Genomic DNA, 18,275 nt, shown 5'->3' with positions numbered 1-18,275 from the left:
AAAGACTTTCCTTTGTTTCCAGGCTCTTCTACAGTATCATGCCCAATCACACCCACTTGACACCTGCCTCAAGAACTGCGCTTAGAAAAGGTTAAGTGAACAAATGCAACCTGGTGCCAAGGAAAAAGAAAATGATCCATCAGCTCCGTTAATGGGACTTCTGGCTTCCTTGCTGTCAGCAGCGCTTACTGCTTGAGCTGCCCCAACAGTTCCCCGTGGCTGACTCACACCAAAACCACCAGAGACGGTCATCCACTTTGAACCATTTTCACACCCCAAGAACTTGCACCTAGCCCATTTCTCTTTTCCGTGTGACAACGAGCAAGATTCTCAGGAACCACAGTTCTGCCACCTCCCAGAGATCAGCTATAGCTGTTACCTGGGCAGTTTGTTCATTATTGTACGGGTGAAGAGGACCAGAGCCATCACTGCTCATGAAATTCCGCTGGGATGCACCAGCTGCATTTTAAGTTGGAGAACTGCAAGTTCCACCCCACAGACTTACGTGAATTGGTGCATGCTATGTTTGGTATCAACTAGAGAAGTGCCTAAACTAACAGAATGCCCAAGATTCCCAACTTCAAGGAAACAGGAATTTAATTCAAAGGTTTGTAAGCTGATCACCACAAAGAGACTCTGGAATGACTGCTTCAGAATGCCGAGCCAGTTATTTTCAGAGCACTCAGCACAGTAAATGCTGAAAATTGTTTGTAAATTCCCCTTGTTAGCAAATACAGGATACCTCCTTAATCTTGCACTTCCTCAGTAAAGTAAAACATGGCTGCGTGCCACACCACCAATGAGAACAGGCAGACCTCTACTAAACAGAGCTGCATCTACTCCCATCCAGTGCATCAGCCATGCTGCTCGCACTGGAGGAAAGTCATGGCTGTAGCTGTGAGAACTAAGACTTAACCAAGGTAATTCTTCCTGAAGGCTTTCTGCAGGAGGCTGCAGCTGTGAAGTGTGCCTCCCCATACACTGCTTACCTCAGGAACCAGACAAGAGGCAGTTCTGGAAACATCCGCAGCAGAATGAAGAAATTAAGCAGGAGAACGCTGACTGCCTTTTAGAACCAGAATTAGTAAACAGAGATTTGAGGTTGACCTGCTGCTAGTAATATCGGGAACCCTCTAGAGAACACTGTTACTTCAGGTTGTTCAGTTTGAATAAATCAAAGTTACTTTTTGTATCACACTATGTCTGAGCTACTTTAATGCTTTGACTTCTACTCAATTATTTAGCCTACCAAGTACAAAATAATTACCTTCCATCTGTGTGCAACGGCCAAGTTAAAGCAGATACTTCGCTGATTCAGGAACAGATGAAGTTACATTCCACAGCAGTGCTCCGCTGAAGCTCCAAGCAGCTTTCCTTCTGTCTGCTGCCTATCTCAACTAGTTGTCTTCTCCCAGCGGAGATGTAATCATAACTACCGTAAAGAACTACAAACCAGCTACTGCTACTGCAAGGTGACCTGGAGATAACAAGTCTTCCCCCTGCACGGGAAAAAAGGGGCACCCACTGAAACTCTCCAGTAACGATGCATTTGGAACAGGTAACTGTGGTATGTAAAGTAGTGATTTCTGTAATGGAACAGAATGTCAGAGGGAGCTGCAGAGGTCAAAAGCATCACTTGGTTGAAACAAAGATCAGTCCACTTCACAAATATGTCCACTGCTAATTACACAGAATAATCCCTACGCAACCTGCAGCTCAGGAAATTGGTAGACTAGGGGCTGGCTAAAGGAAGGCTGATGGCAAATCCTTTCAGCTGTTTTGCCTTGGTATTAAAAACGAAGGAAATTGCCAAGAGATTGGTTTGGATTTAAAAGAAGTGTTAGAAGAGCCACAGTCATGCTGAGGCACCTACAAGATTAGCCACAACAAACCTCATCCGCGTCCCCCGGAGCGGACAGAGTAAGTTTAACCAGCAGGCAGTGGTTCTAGTAAGACCCACTCACAGAGCTCGAAAGGCTCAAACAACAGCACCCTGTTTCACACACCACTCCATTCTACACCTCCAGGACGAGCCCAGCGTGACATCTCCTGTTCTTGTAACAACTGAGGCTAGCCCTACATTTACTCCAATTTGACAATCTTTTCATTCAGCACCAAATTTCTTTCCTTATGAGTAGGCACAGTGGTATAGCTCATAAGAAACTACTATCAAGTAAATTTAATAGAAAATCAAATACTTTAATGAAATTAGGGAGCATGAGAGTAACAGCTCAGATATACCACTAGAACTGATACTACTGGGCTGTGGGATTTTTGCTATTTCTTTTTAAACGCTCTGTTCTTCAACAAGCATGCAGATTGACAAACTACTAATTGTTCAGAGTGTCAAAGATCCTGAGTAAAGAATTTCAAACCACTTAAAATGAATATATAGGAAATGCCTTATGAGCTGGTGGCCTGCACACAGCATTGCACAGATAAAAATATACTACTCTCAATACACAGAGCTAAATACTTTCACATTTATCAGAATTTCTACACAAGTCTTTTGATAGAATTCAAGTTTTGAATTTTCTGTATATATCTTCCACCTGTATTAAACAAATGCTTATTTACATAGTGGATAAAGTGTAAAGGCTAGTAAGGCCATATTCCCATACTGTACTGTAACACTGCAAAATATATATACACATGTATAACCTAATATAGGCAACAGTTCTAAAAAAAAAGTCACCTTACATTTGTACAACAGAACTGAGTCAGTATGAAAAGACAGCTTTGTTAGCACCAAGCCACTCCAATGGTTTTCACTAACTGTCTCGAGCCTTCTAGTTCCACAGGGAAGGACTGTTCAGCACAGTATTCCAGCGACTGAGCAACAGAGGTCCTGCTTGCAGAACTGGAAGTCCCAAACAACACTCCACCGCACTACAGTATGCAAATTACTAACGAGCAGGCATAGGAGCATCCCGAGACAAGTTCTGCAGCGTTACTGGGTGACACTCCAGCAGAACAGTCACCAAGACATTACTGATCAGATTAAGTCCTTCACATCATCCCATCCTGTTAGTATCTTTCCTTCGGATTCATGATAGTAAGTACAGAATTGCCAGCAGAATGGACATTACTCAAGCTAGGTGGTTTACAAGCCAGGAGAACCCTATACTGCAAAGACCAAACAGGGAAGAGCTACACTGCTTACATTCCAAAGGAAAGAACTTTTTGCTTTATTCATCGCCTATGCCTACTGTGGCCAGGATGGTCTCGGTCATAGCGATGACTCGCTCGCTCATAGGAGCGCGAACGCTCATGCCTGTGATTTCTGTAGTAGTGACTCTTCTTCTTGTACTTCCCCGAATGGTCAGAGCGCTCCCGGGATCGGCTCCTGGAACGCGATGAACTCCTGCTGCGCGATTTCCGTGGTTTGTGTGTTGAGTATTTGTAGTCTTTTGATTTCTTATAACTTCTCACCTTGGAACCTTTGTAGCTAGAACTGTGGTTGAACTGTCTGGGAGGAGAGTCACTGCGGCTCCTAGAACGGCTGTGGGACTTGGAGCCGCTCGAAGTGGAGTAACTTTCACTTTTCCTATGGAAAGAAAAAGAGCAGGAGAGAAAGCATGTAGTTTTCTTAATATTAAATAGAATCCCTCTACATCACTGTTAGCGCCTAAACGTAGTGACAATACATACATAAGCGCTTTAAGTGCCACATAGACAAATGCTTCTCCTTTCAATCTATTTCGCACAGGTATGACAAGGTCAGACCCTGCAACTCTCTTGAGGTGCGAGCCAAAGCAGTACAACTTCAGCTGTAACTTTTCTGGAGCTTTAACTAGCAGCAGGTACCACTGTTATTTCACAGTCTCTCATGCTGAGAAACTACCAAAGCTCACTCTAAAATTTTCACCCGAGCGCTTCTCGCAGCACCTCCTTCTACAGTAGTACATACCTGTGCTTAGGGGATGCAGATCTGGACGGCGATCGTGAATAACTTGGATCTCGACTTCCACTTCGACTCCTGCTTTCTCTTCCTTTCTGAACGCTGCAAGAGACAATACACAGTAAATTATTTCGCTTAAAATTATTAACAGGAAAAAATAAGCTGCTTCATGATGAAAGCCTTACCCATTTACTGGACTATTTGAACTCATTCTTTTTGCTCCCTCTGTTTTCCTTTTAGCATTCTTCATTGCCTGAACGGGTAGTGGCGAAGGTTTATTTCCTTTAACCTCTTTTGGAGACTCTAGAAAAACAAATCTTTGTTACCTTATTTTGAAAGTATGGGTGGTGACTGAAAGAAGGACCGAAGCCGCCCCTTGCCCCATTTCATCATCTTTGTCATAATCAGTACTGTATACGTGTGGCTGGCATATATGTGCACACATACACAACCACCTAAAAGGAGCAGAGCTGAAGAAGTTCACAGAGGCAGAAGTTAAAAAATCCTACTCCTGCCAGAGTTACTAATGATACCTATGCTTTAAGACTGCCTTAGCATAACATGCCAATTGCAAGTATTTGTTTATTGCCAAAACCACATAAAAGCATGTCCCTGTACTATGTAAGTTTAAACTAGCCTTAATTTTAGACTAATTTGATTTTAATCTTTACCTGTTTCAAGAAATTACAAAGTTACAATGCTATTCAAACTCTGCTATTTGAATAGCTGCTGGAAGCCCACTTAAAAACAAAAACAACTCAAACAAGCCACACCATTTATGAATGCCAGAAGGGTAAATATACATTTAAGATGAGAAAGAGTTATTAAAAACAAGTTATCCACTACTTACCGTTTTTTGGGATGGGTGAAAATCCTGAGGTGTTATCCAAACTTGGGGCTCCCTCAGGTACTAGACCTTTAGCTTGTGCTTTTGCCTCTTCGATAGCTAGTTTCTTCTTCTCTATTTTACTTTCCAGATCAGATAAATCAACCTGTGAACACAGGAGCACAGCTTATGACAAAACGTAGTAAGCCACGACGTTCTGCTCTGACACTTACGGGGGAGGCAGGGTGGGAATCTAAAGAGGCCCAGACACCGCGACTACTATCCTGCTCCAGTTAAAGGGCCAGGCTTGCAGCTGGTTTCAAATGGGACAAGGTTTTCCAACTCATGTTCTAAGCTGTGGCCTTTAACGAAGGCTCACAATATGAAAAAGAAGCAAACCTTTTTCCGAGTATAGAGCTGCAAAATTTTTAAGCAGATTTCTTGAATTTCTTCCTCTGTTGCTCCAAAGAGTAAAAACCAGTGTGGACGATTAGGAAGTGGAATCTAAAAGGGAGGCAAAGACATGTTCAGTTTTTCTGCTTCTACTAAAAGACCTAACAAACTTGAAATTAGTGCAACTGTACGCTCACCTCCAGCGTCCTAGCTGCAAGGTAAATACATGCACAGGCAATGCTTTCTGGCTGGAATCTTACAAAGACATCTGTTCTCAGGCTATCATTCATGTAATTCCTGAAAGACAGGATATCAAAGTTGCACAGCACTGCAAAGTTGTTTGATGTTTTCTGGGTTTTTGTTTTGCTTTTACTTCTACAAGGACTATTTCTTTCTGCATTCAGGTACTAGATTTCAACATTATACTCCTGTAAATCTAAAGAAAAGTTGAATAATTTTTACTTAAAAAAAAAAAAAATCCCTCAAGGGGAGGGATGTGTGACAGAAATTAAGTTTCATTGACTGACTGCTGAAAATTCAGTTGTGAAAGGAGAACCAATTTTAACTTCACTTTTCCTTCTGGATCTCTACTGGCCTGCTCTCATGCAATAGACAAGTTATTCTCAGCAAGATAACAACCAATATAATCTGAAGTACTCAATTATAGACTTTTAGGTTCACATGTTTCTCTGCAATAGGGCAGAACCCAGACGGTTTGCTGAAAGTTGCAGCTCCTGGTGTACTCCCATGAAAACGCAGTCCACTTCAGCATGCGCCAGCTTCCACTGCAGATTTAAGGGGTCCCTTTTCCTTCAGAGGCATTAGTTTCCACTCAGAACAGAATTTTTCTTGATGCAAAAAGCAGCCACAGAAGAAATCAGGGTGTTTGGGAACATCAGTTCAGGAGAATACTCAGTATTCAGGCAGATGTCCTCTTTGGCACATGAAATACGGTTTCCAAACTGTCCCATTTCAGTAAGGTTGCTTAAAATGAATATTCACAGAATGAGAAAACTGTAAAATATTACATATATTCCAGTCAGTACACTTAAGCATTATTATTCTAAATCTTAAATACACAAAGTAACTTCCTCTGAATCTGTTAGCTGGTGTACTTAAAAAGATCTAGATTTTTGAGCACGTATGTCAAGCAAAATATCAGATGGGGAAAAGCTAAAACCAGACACAACAGAAAGTCCTCAGAATAATACGCTTTCTGAAAGCAGCAATTAACCATGTGGGTACCCAGTATACAAGGATTCACTAACCCCCAAGACATCCAAACCAGAGACCACAGTCCAGACGCTTGTTACAAGTTTAAACAGGACAGACAAAAGGAACTTAAATCCCAAGAGCAAACTCCCACCTGCCCCAGTTGCCTTACAGTCTTGTTTACAGAAAAAGCAACTGCTACCCCAGATGAGCAATGCTAAACATCAGCTCATTTTTATGGGAGAAAGGAACTTCAAAACCTACTTTTCTTGACCCACTACAAAGAGAGCACAAACCTTTGGGCAAAAGAAGCGATAAAGAAACGTGGTACTTCAAACATCTGGAAGTCTTAAAGTCATTTTCTAATTTGCCAAATTGAAATACATGCCTGCTTCCAAGTTTGGCCTCTGCATATTTTCCCTGTGGGCTCAGAATCAGACACATGAGGAAATGAATCCTTGTCACAGTATTTTAGGAAAAAGGTAATGTTGTAAAAACACACATTTCAAAAAACAATTATACTGGATATCCACCAGTTTTCAGGTACTGGAAGCAACAAGCATCAGTACACAAATATGTTATTTTAACACCTCCTCCCTCCTCCTCCCCTACCCCTGCTTTCCTAACAAGTGGAAAACTGGTAATGAGCAGTCCGTAACTCACATTCCAGTACTTCATGCAATGGTACGGGGAAGTTTCTTTAAATCCTCAGTATTACATTTGACTCCAAGCTTCACACATCTACTCAAACATTTTCTAACTAGTTCACAAATGGAAACTAGAGTTCAGTTTTTCTTGTGTTAGCTCATCCCTTTAAGACTTAAATCCCACCTTAAGTTGCTTTATCATATAAGAACGTATCATTTTAACATTATAGAAATATAACATTTAAAGTATTTCAAAATTTCAACAATCAGGTTATAAAATACACAACAGTTAAAATGCACAATAAAAACAGAAGTCAAAAAGTATAAGCACAAGCAGCAGTTGGCCAGTTACTATACTATCACGTATATACCACCTGTCTAGAGCCAGCCTTCTCTTTGTAGAGCCTGCTTTGGTTTGACTGAAGACGGCAGTTATCCCTGCACCATAGCGCTTGGGCAGCAGAGGAGAAGTCTTAAGTCACTTACCCTCAGAGGCTACCCTTTGATTAAAAGAGTACAGAAAAGAAAAGTCAAAACTGGTTCTCTACACACAGGTCACAGTACCAGACAGTTCAGTCAGCAGAAATATGATCTTTGGATTCACTAAAGGTTTTTAAACCACAGTGTCGTTCAAAAGTATTATTGTTTAAAAGCATTATCTATCCGTCAAGTTTAAGACCTGGAATTTTACATAGGCTTCCCATCCCCAAGCAAATCTTCACTGTAATGAGAGCAGCAAGGTAGAGGACATTTCTTGGCAAACATGAAAACATTGAGTTTATCCAGTCTTAGGAGTTGACATCTCGCATTATCCATATAGATAAAATAAATTTCTCTGTGCTGAGTGTTTTCATACACCTGTAATCAAGCCCAAGCCCTGGGAAAAAAAACATTTCCCAGCACTGGTAACAGACTTTATCTAGATAGTTTTCTCTGAAGAACAAAAAAACAATGAAACACTATAACCCACTCAACATTTTCCCTTCAGCTGAAACGTGAAAGCAGAGAGGAGGGAAGTGAGAAGTCAGGGTGGAAAGCTACCTTACCATTAAAACAGCGCCTCTAACTTAAGAGGCCGATCAACATTTGGGTAGTAGTTTGGGGCACGCCAAGAAACACTGGAGCTGTCTGGTGTGGCCCACAACCACTCCTGAGCAATGCTGCCCAGAGTGCCTCAAGTGACATATTTCTGCTACTGCCCCTGCTGGTCTCTTATAACAAAGAAAATCAACTTACCATGAGGTCTGGACCAGGTGTTGGTTACGTTCACATTCTAATACCTGAAGGTACATAACGATTATCTGGAAGATATGGGTTATTGCGTTATTAACAAGAATCTTGAGAGCCACCCATTTATTGCAGAGGGACATCCACGAGGCATCTGTTATCTCTTTCAAGTTCTACAACACTCCACACGGAAGCGTCTGCAACATCCCTAGCGTTTACCCACACAGCTTCTGCTCTCCAGTGCAGAAGTCTGCACGAGCTGACACTCAACCAGACCTGACTTTCCTAGCTCTCCGTCTTCCGAGCTCAGTCAGCAATCTAGATGTCTTGTCTTCAACTGTTTTCAAGCTACGTACGTTCTCCTATTCAATTCACGATTCCTTTTTAGCTGTAACTTGGGAAAAAATATCGCTAGCTGCAATAAGCAGTAACAGAAGTATGAGAGTATTTGCAGAGAACCCATCTAACATGCTGCGTGTCACTGGTTTACTCAGTTGTAGTTTTTTTTCCCCCCTTAGGTTTGAAAGGAAAATAAAGATGCAGATAATAAGACTACTCCAATAGCAAAAACTCAGCCCAATTAACAAACAAGTACAATTGTCCTGTGGGGTGCTGATAACGAGTGAACTCCAGAAGCCAGGCAGGCTTAAGAAGACCTTAAGACAGGGGTAGTTTTTAGAGCAAGAAACAGCAAGATCCTAAGCTCTGCTGTCACAGATGTAGGAGGCTCCTTTACCACACTTAAGCTACTTAAGGCATAATACTAACGGTACTAAAGCACCAACTTGAACACCTGCAGCGGTTACATCCCCCAAGTATCACCCTAGTCTGACGTGTGATACCTAAATATTGAGAACTGCCTCATTTCTAGTCAAGCCCTTCACACCTGAGTGTCCTTTTCAGAACATATCAAACACTGCTGGCTAGCTCACACAGGTTTAATAGCCTCAGCATGGTTTCCAAAAGGAGCGATCATGACACCGAGTGTTTCTGATAACAGGGTATCACAGCCCTAGGTCTCCAAATTCCTTTCTGCTTAAGAATCTATGTGTAGCTGACGTTTTCTAACACCAAAGCTACCTACTTATAGAATCTGACTTCAAGGAACACTTAGCACCTGCATCCACCTTCCAGTCGTCATTCAGCAGTGACACAAGACCAACTAGTAAGAACCTCTTGAACGAGAAAGACATTGGGATCGTAAGAAGCTAGCTTTACTGAATTAACTAGCGTTATCAGGTACAAACAATACAGCTTCCATCCAGTTTAGCAGCCTACTCAAAGTGTTTATAGCATATGAAACACTGATTATAAAGTTAACTTATACAGTACAAACCTTATGAGGGTGCTTTACGTGAACACAAAATCCCAGCTCCTTTAACACTCTTCTTTCTGCCTTAATAATTTGATTCTTCAAGTTCACATATTCTTGATCCAGTATTAGAGGCACAGGCTTTCTGCAAGACAATTTCAAATTCTGAATAAGATAATCTTAACCTCAAAGAGTACTCATATGCAGGCAAAACTGTGTTTGTGTAAAAATAAGAAGCATCACTATTTGTAACACCAAAAATATTTACCTAATAAAACGGGTCAACTCACTTTTGTACTTCATGAGATCCCCTCACGATGTTCCCCAATTTATGAAACAGGGAATGATACTATCATCGGCTCACAAAGTTTAATTATTAAAATACAACATAAGTACTTCAGATTATTTCAAAGTCTAAGCTTACTTTTTTTCCCGTAGATGTCTAAGCCGATGGAACACATTAATTACATCCCTTATGCGTCTTGGTGCTTCTTCAATTTTGGACGCCAGGTGAACACAGGCCATTGACACATGCTGAAACATAAGTATTGCAAGATACTGATGTTTTGCTCAAATCAGGAACTGATTGCCTCCAACAGCTTAGGGAGGGATAACAAGAGAAAATGGTGGTAAAACAAGGAAATACAGAAAAACTGACAAAATCAGTACTACGTAGCTTTGTAAAATCATGTTGATCCATAAGTAACATCTACACTCTGATCACATCTAAGCTGTCAACTTGCCATAACAGATCAAAGAGTAAACAACATGTCTGGACGTACACATCTTTTAATATTCTCTTACCTCCATGGAATGCTTCACAAAAGACTTGGTATAAAAAAAACGTTGAAATAGCACCTGTCCTGTAGCCATGGCCACCTAAGAAGAAAGTAATCGCAACAAGGATTAACAAAACAACTACCAGTTCAGAGAGAAATTATCTAGAATTATTGCTACAGATTTAACACTCAGAAGACTAGCTAAGTTATATTCAAGTATGGGATTAAGTCCCGTGGTGTCTGAAGAAAAACTAGCACCCCTACCTTAGTAACAAATTAAGTTGCCCAAGATGTTATCAACACCACAAGCACTGTCTGTGAGCGGAATACAGACGTTAAATCGCAGGTTTCTTTTATGAAATTAAATAAACAAAAAAACAAAATAAAAAAAACCTCAGCTCAACACTAGAACCCAATAAAACTGAAAGTTATTACATCAGGCTAGAATAACTCTACTTTTTTTGGGGTGGAAGGAGTGGGGGATTCTAATCATGTTACGATTTGCATACACTTATAATACAATTTGGGCAGCCGGGACTCGGAAGCTAGACGATGCCTGGAAAGTCTTACACTCAGAGAGCAACGAGACTGCGACTGAAGCTCGCCAGGAAACAAAACCTTTCTGAGGTCACTACAATCCAAAGGAATTTAAGAAGTCCTTCTTCCCGCAAGCCCCGGCTTAAAAAAAAAAAGGCACTGCGGGAGCCCCCGCCCTGCCCGCGGAGGCGGCGGGGGCGGCGCAGGACGGCGGTTACATCATCCGCTTCCCGTTCCCGGCCGGGCGGGGAAGGCCGCAGGCCCCGGCGGCACTGCCGTTCAAAAGCCGAACCAAAAAAAGAGCAGCTTCTCGGCCTTTTCCGCATCTCTAACCGCGAATGGCGGCCTAGCGAATAAAGCTCACCCCTGCCAGGGAGCACAGCCGCCCCCCACCCCACCCCACCCCCCCCCCGCCGCGGCCTTCCTCCCCGCCGAGCGGCCGCCCCACCCCGCCCGGCCAGGCCGCGGCCCAGCCCCACCTGCGGCAGACGAAGCAGGATCCCGGCCGCCTGAATGAGCTCGCAGCCAGTGACGCGCAGCTCGGTTTCGGTGTCGGAGTCGAGGCCGCTGCTCATGGAGGGGGTGAAGCGCAGCGTGTGCTCGGGCAGCAGGCAGTTCTCCAGCGTGATCAGCACCCCCGAGTACAGGCGGTCGCCGATCAGCACCGCCCCGGGGCCCGGCACCGGCGCACCGCTCCCCGTCGAGGTGGATCCCGCCGCCGTAGCACCGGCAGCCTGAGGCCCCGCCGGGCCGCCGCTTCCCACCGCTACCACAGCCGCCGCGCTGCCCGGCCCCGCCGCCATTTTGTGGTGCCGCCGCCTCGCCTGGCCCAGCTCTTCTTCCCCGCCGGGCGGCGCCTCTGCCCCCTCCCTTCTCCACCTCCGGTCATCGCCTATTGGTGGAACGCGGCAAAACGGCGGCCGCCGATTGGCCAATATGTCGCGACGTATGACGCCAGCCCGGAGCTGAACGCGGCTGCGTGACGCACGCGTCGAGAATTTGAACAGGGCGGCACTTCCGGCGCGCACCGCCGCCCTGAGCAGGCCCATCCCGAACCGGGCCGCGCTGTGCGGGCCCAGATCCCCCTCTCCCCGCCCCGGGCAGGGTTTTTTTTTCCCCCCGTGCAGCGCCAGAAGTGGCCACTCAACTTGTTTTTCCAGTAGCAGTTAGCCAAAAAAACAAAAAAAAACACCCCATCTTTATTACAGAACAAACATAGGCGATCTAAGTCATTAACACCGCAAACACCACAGGCCTGACCGCCGCTCGCACAACGCGTCCCGGTTACAACGACACGGGAAAAGGGCACCCCGTCCTCCTCCTACAGCCATCCCCAGGGATTCTGTTCACGGCTTCCATCTCACCGGCAGTCAGCGAGCGAGCTCACCTCGCAATACACATTCCTCTTTATAACTCGTTATCTGCAGACTTTTAATATCAATAGTGGTGTACAATGCGTGAAAATATCCCCTCCGGTTCTTTTCCATCTCCCAGGGCAGCCAGGAAGCCTTCTTGTCTCCTCCTCTGGGCTAGGGCAGCCAGGGACTTGAATGTCTTTGGCTCATAAATAGCCAGATCGGCAAGCACCTTCCTGTTCAGCTCCACCTGGGACTAAATGCAAGGAAATTTGTTGGTTAACTACTGCAATTTTCAGGAACAACACTGCAATGCTTAATGATTACCTGAGGTCTTAAGGCAAATTACTTTTTCTACCCTGCACAATTTCAGAACTATTAGTCAGAGAACTGCCAGGACTACTCGGCCATGGATGTCTCGTTGAGCCAGTGTGTGAAATTTGTTTACTGATTTTCTCAAAGTCTTTTTGGTAGAAACCAAGAGATTCTTCTTCAGAAGAATTTGGTAGAAATGAGGAGATTCTTCAGAAGAAATCTCTTATTTTGTGGAAGGCCACGTGTTACAGGTTAATCCATGGCATTTGTTTCAGTTCTCAGACATATTCAAGTTTACTTGTTGCGCCAGAAGCTGCTTGGTATCTTAAAACGTGTCCTGGAGCAGAGAAAAAGACTGCAGAATCAAATCCTCGGTATTACCCGGTTAACTGCATAGTCTAAGAGAGGGCTGTTACATAAAAGTTTGCTTCTTTTGCATGTTTTAACAGAGAACCTTACAAAAATACATTGCTCTGAGACAAGAATCAAAGGGACAGGGATCTTGAGGGGAAAAAAAAAAAAAAAAAAGAAGAAAAGTGAGTTAGCTTTTAGGTAGTGCTTGATTCTTTTGGTTACAGTATGACAAGAGTAACCAGCAGAATGAGTGTTTAAATTTCAGGAACTGTATTACTTTACAGGAAACAGACAAAAAAACCTAGGAAGTTATCTAAACACGCCAGAAAACCTAGAAAGTTATCTATTTATTTGAAACAGATAAAATGGTTTGAAATATCATATAAATATATAGAGAGAATTGCTTTAATAAGCGGAAACACGACCTTTTCGTTATGATCACAGCCAAGAGAAACAATTTTCATTTTACAGTTCCAGTATCAGCAAATTAAAACCAATTCCCCAGCAGGTTTAAGAACAAGGCACCATGGCACCAACTCTGCATTGTCCGTGCTCACCGAAACCCAAAGCTGGTAGTGAAGGGAGTGGAGATTTCTTAGGGTTGCTTCTGCTAATTCAAACTTTGTATTTTTAAATTTCTTGACGTGAAAGGAAAAGCAGCTGTCACTTACTGCCCGCAGTAGCAACGAGTGTAAACGCATTTTACAAGTCCTGCTCTTAAGATGCGCAGTAAAAGCTTTGGGGACAGAACAAGGTGTGAGGCAACACAGGATAAAAGGGGATGCATTTAGGGAAGAGAAACAGGTTTAGGGCAGAACTTGGTTCCTAAAGTGAATGCAACTCCTTTCATAAGCAGAAAGCCTTTCATCACTAGGACCAGGAAGCAGGGCAGCGCTGGCAGAAGCTCAGTCTGATGGAAGGAGCTTTTCAATCCCTGCACCATGCCCTACGCTGCCACTGCCTGCTCAGGCTCCAGTTTGGAAGTCCCCACCAATATTCTTCAAAGACTGGCAAGTGGAGGCTGCAGCTTCAACTCCTCACAGTTGCATTCTTGGACAGTAACCAGCAAGCCTTTGGTATGTTTTGTCAGGCTACATCTACTTGAAAGATTTCAGAGTTTTAAGAAATTAATTTGCCTGGCACTTCAGAAGACGTCTACTAGACATTTTCTCCCATTTCCTGTTCCGAAGTAATTATTCTTCAAGCACCATCCTTACCTTAAGCAGATTGCTTATGAAAGCTGGGTATTTCAAACCATGTTCGAGAGAAGCTGCTTCAATCCTAGTGATCCAGAGCTGAAAGTGTAAAAAATAACATCTTGGCTGATAAAATACTTTAAAAATAAACCTTTTGTCATGCTGATCTGCTCACACTTAGTAAAGATAATGTTTCCAGACCAACAGTCTTCTCCGTGCAACATATACACGTATGAACTTCAGAATGTGAGCTTTTTCAGTCCCACATACGCTTACTTTAAACTCATATTTTTCACCCACTGGGAAAACATTTTGAAAGAAACCCCCAGTAAGGAAAATAGCTATTTCCATTCTGCTCTTCTCCCGTTTTAATGTTTGCATCCACCATTTTGCTCTTTACCGCTCTTAGGAACCTCTTCTTCTCTCTTCTGGCCTTTGTAGACTTCACAAAAGCTCTCTGAACGCTCCGTACAGCCAGCTTATAGCAGCGGTTCTTCCTTCCACGAAAATGCTGAAACAAAAAACAAGATGTTTTCCTTCAGTTATCTTTAGGTTAAGATAAACCCTTCAGTAACACTAATATACGCTCGTTTGCATTTCACAACTCTTCGTAACAAGGATGACAGAATACTTCACAAACATGCGCTAAGCCTTTGGTTGGCATATAATGAAAATATTCTTTCTTTATTTTACAGCACCGGAAACCTGAAGCCAGGAAGTTGGAGCAGGCTGAAAAATTTCAGTCCAGCAGGAGGGAGCCAAAACCAGACCTCATTTTAGGCTGCGGTTCCGGGGGCAAGGAAACCAGCCAGATCACCTTCAGTGCTTCCAGCGAACTCCTAAACTCAGAAATTTATTCTCATTCCTGAGCTGCCCTCTCAGTTTTGCCAGTACAAACACAGGGATGGGTCAGGAGCCTCTGATATGTCAAAAACATTGCCACTGCCCAAACAGAAAGCGTAACGAAAGAGTTTACTGGAGCTCCCGCTGACATCCATCTAACGCGAAGGAGGAAAAAGCAGCCAGTGCTGCACAGAGAAATAAGTACCTGCTACTGGTGCCGTGGGCAGCTGAGGCACTACAAGAGTGAGATACTGTCACCTACTTCAACATTTCCCATCTCCATGCTACAGCAAGATGTTCTGCCTCCCAGGATGCTAACGGTCTGCCCTCGAAAAAGGTTCCTCCCGAGCCTGGGTACAGTAGCTGGAGCTTCAGTTGAAATCACGTGCTGAAGCAGTCTCCTTCACTTTTTAAAATGCACTTGAAGAGCAATGTTAAAATATTTTTTTTTCTGCTCTGTGTTTAAAAAAAAAAAAACACAAGAAAAACCCCAAACTAGCACCAGTCTACAGCGTGCTGTATTTACAGACTGCTCTTCCCATAGTGCTTGTATTCCTTCTGCCGCAGCCTTCTCACTTTTATTCACACCCATCCACACGCACACGTGTGCTGTGTTATGGCCCAAATATCGGACGTGTTTATGACCTCCTGCTTTAATCAAATGCAGGTAAACTTCCACACACAGAAAATGCTAAATCAATGCAGGTCAACTTCATGGACCTTTGATATTTCTAGGCACAAGCATCGCTGTATTGCTTGCTGCCTGACTCCCTGTTATGGTTTAACCCCAGTCAGCAATTGAGTACCAGGCAGCTGCTCGCTCACCTTCTCCCTCGCCAGGGGATGGGGGAGAGAATACGGAAAAAAAGAAAACTTGTGGGTTGAGATAAAGACAGTTTAGTTTACTAGGATAGCAAGGGAAAAGATAATATTTTTAATATATATAATGATAACACTAGGAATAATAAAATATAGAAAAATAATAATGTGCAATTTCTCACACCTGATGACCAACACAGCCCGTCCTGAGCAGAAATTGGGAGCTAAAACATGGAAACGATCCCAGAAGGATTTTGAACAGTGACAGACAAGCGAGCCAGCTCAGCGGCCAACCCCGCTGACATACCGAACGCAACGTTTATGGCAGGGAGAGCTCTCTTTGGCCAGTTTGGGTCCAGTTCCCAGCTTCCTGCACGTCAGAGAAACCTGGGAAGCTGGGAAGTGCCCTTGGTCTCTTTAGCGACAGCTAACACCGTGCTATCAACATTCCGCACGTACCAAACCCCGCGCTAAACCCGAAACCCGGTAGCCGCCGCGAGGAGCACCACCCCCGCGCCAGCCCAAGCCAGGTCGTTCCCCTCAGCCGGGGAAAGGCCCTGCGGACACCGGGACGGGAGGAGCGGAGAGCCGGCCCGCCCGCCCGCCCGCTCCCTGGGTCCGGGGCGGCTGCGGGGCCGCGGCCGCCCGTGCGGTGCAGGGAGCGGCGGGGACGGCGCGGACACTCACCCGCGCGTACTTGAGCACGTCCTGCACCCTCCAGAACCGGTCGGTCAGGCGGCTGCGCAGCCAGCGCGGAGCGCTCAGCAGCACCATCTCCTCCCGCCCTTCGCGGCGCCTTCCGGGGCGGGGACGGGAACGGGGACGGGAACGGGGACGGACCGGTCCGCTCCGTCCGGCGGCCCCCGCTGCCCCGCGCCGCCGCTTTCTGGGCCGCTTCTCCCGTGGGGTCCCCGCTCCCCGCCCGCATCACAGCATCACAGAATGGTTTGGGTTGGAAGGGACCTTCAAAGCCCACCCAGTCCAACCCCCCTGCAAGGAGCAGGGACATCTCCAACCAGATCAGGTTGCTCACAGCCCCGGCCAACCTGGCCTGGAATGTTTCCAGGGATGGGGCATCCACCGCCTCTCTGGGCAACCAGTGCTCCACCACCCTCAGTGTAAACATTTTTTTTTCCCCACAGAGCCAGGCAGAGCTCCCTCCAGCCTGGGAGCTGCAACAAAAACCGGTTGGATTGTGTGTAAGCAATATAAGCAGGGATGCCGAGTGTTGCCCAGGAAAGGCATTGTCACCCCGCATTAACTGTGAGGTCGTCTGGCTGTGCTGATGAGTTTGGAAACCTCTGTGCTGCTGCTCTTCATTTCTCTACTGTGGATTATTGATTGAAAGAGATCTGAGGGGTCTGGTGTGCAGCCTCTAAAAATAAAATGCTAGTTTTTCTGAAAAGTAGCCCGTATTCTGAGAAACACCCAGGGCCCTTCTATTAAACATTGTCCACTTTCAACCATTCCCATGGGTTTGGAGCTTGTTCCCCTTCCTTCATTGGCAAGCTCTCGTAGGTACGGCCACTCTGCCAGCTTCAAGGCGAATAGGTCATAAGTTAAGGGAGAGAGACAGGATTTTTAAAGCTTATAGCCAAGGAAACCAGAAGTATTCATGGGAATGCTGCTCAAATGCACCCTTGCAGTATTCCATCTGTATGGCCAGCTCAACTCAGCTTATACAATGCAACATTTTGAGAGAGCAACCATCATGGTCAAATCAGATCAAAATAAAATCAGAGCAAGACACCTTTATTGCTCCGTGAGGCTTCCTAGCTGCTTCTGGAGGTAATTCCTCCACAGGCAACACCAAGAAACTCGGTCTGAGCACCCCTAGAGTTTTACAGCTGGTCCAAAACCAAGAGTCAACAAACACAAATGAGATATTTTTTTTTCTCTAAGAAAAAATTAAAGAACTAAAGCTTGCTCTTTTCCCTAGCAACCTGCCACATGAAAGAGTTAAAAAGTGCCCACCTTCCTGACCAGCCATTCTGTTTCAGGGCTGCCGATGTGAGGCTGAGGGGGGAGAGCACGACGGCAGCTCTCACGGTGGGGCTGTTTCTGAGCTCCATCCTCCACTTCTTGTCTTTTTTCACGCACCGAGCTGGGCTGGGAGCTGCTCCTCTGTCCCACGGTTCCCCCAACACTCAAGGAGAGGAATATCCCAGCCCATCTCACATGGTTACAACTTTGGGGGACCTGTCTTCCTGAAGGTGACAGCTGTGCAGAGCTTTCCAAGGTGACTGCAACTGCAGCAGACCGAATGATACAAAACAGGAACCATAGTCAAAGAAGGGTTCTTGTGATGTTCCTGCTAAACTGCAGAAATATGGATAATCAGTGACCTGTCTCTGCAGTCCAAAACACTGTTACAGGATAAGCTGCTGGTAGCGTGCAAAGGCTCAGCCTTTAATTCTTCAGACAGGGTGGGTAATCAAGTTTGCTCCGTAAAGTCATTTCAGTGAAATAGTAACCCATGTGTCTGCAGAGACCTGAGGAGCGAACAGCTTTGAGATCTTCCATTGTCGTTTGTCCTGTGAGGTCACTCGTTTGTCCTTG

General features: G+C 44.9%; 2 protein-coding genes across 5 annotated transcripts; both read right to left on the bottom strand.

Moving 5' to 3' along the window:
- Window positions 1-2,174: 2,174 nt before the first annotated feature.
- On the bottom strand, window positions 2,175-11,663 carry CCNL2 (cyclin L2). Of its 4 annotated transcripts, XM_086764763.1 has the most exons (11): window positions 11,314-11,663; window positions 10,323-10,397; window positions 9,943-10,052; window positions 9,543-9,663; window positions 8,216-8,280; window positions 5,318-5,417; window positions 5,127-5,231; window positions 4,752-4,893; window positions 4,087-4,204; window positions 3,911-4,003; window positions 2,175-3,547 (listed from the first exon to the last, which is right to left on the bottom strand). In XM_086764763.1, the coding sequence occupies exons 1-11, from the start codon at window positions 11,635-11,637 to the stop codon at window positions 3,193-3,195; spliced, it is 1,608 nt and encodes a 535-aa protein (XP_086620889.1). In that variant the 5' UTR covers window positions 11,638-11,663; the 3' UTR covers window positions 2,175-3,192. The 4 variants fall into 4 exon arrangements, 1 of the variants encoding a protein (XP_086620889.1); XR_015260882.1 differs by lacking the exons at window positions 2,175-3,547; window positions 3,911-4,003; window positions 4,087-4,204; ... (1 more) ...; window positions 5,127-5,231; window positions 5,318-5,417 and adding exons at window positions 5,962-6,134; window positions 7,354-7,479; XR_015260884.1 differs by lacking the exons at window positions 2,175-3,547; window positions 3,911-4,003; window positions 4,087-4,204; ... (1 more) ...; window positions 5,127-5,231; window positions 5,318-5,417 and adding exons at window positions 5,976-6,104; window positions 7,354-7,479.
- Window positions 11,664-12,015: 352 nt separating this feature from the next.
- Window positions 12,016-16,530, bottom strand: MRPL20 (mitochondrial ribosomal protein L20). Its single transcript, XM_086764540.1, has 4 exons — window positions 16,404-16,530; window positions 14,455-14,565; window positions 14,076-14,153; window positions 12,016-12,445 (listed from the first exon to the last, which is right to left on the bottom strand). The coding sequence occupies exons 1-4, from the start codon at window positions 16,488-16,490 to the stop codon at window positions 12,272-12,274; spliced, it is 450 nt and encodes a 149-aa protein (XP_086620666.1). The 5' UTR covers window positions 16,491-16,530; the 3' UTR covers window positions 12,016-12,271.
- Between the last annotated feature and the right edge of the window lie 1,745 nt (window positions 16,531-18,275).

Source organism: Chlamydotis macqueenii, chromosome 21 (assembly GCF_036417535.1).
Source record: "Chlamydotis macqueenii isolate bChlMac1 chromosome 21, bChlMac1.mat, whole genome shotgun sequence".
NCBI lineage: Eukaryota > Metazoa > Chordata > Aves > Otidiformes > Otididae > Chlamydotis > Chlamydotis macqueenii.
This window is presented reverse-complemented; position numbering and strand designations above follow the sequence as displayed.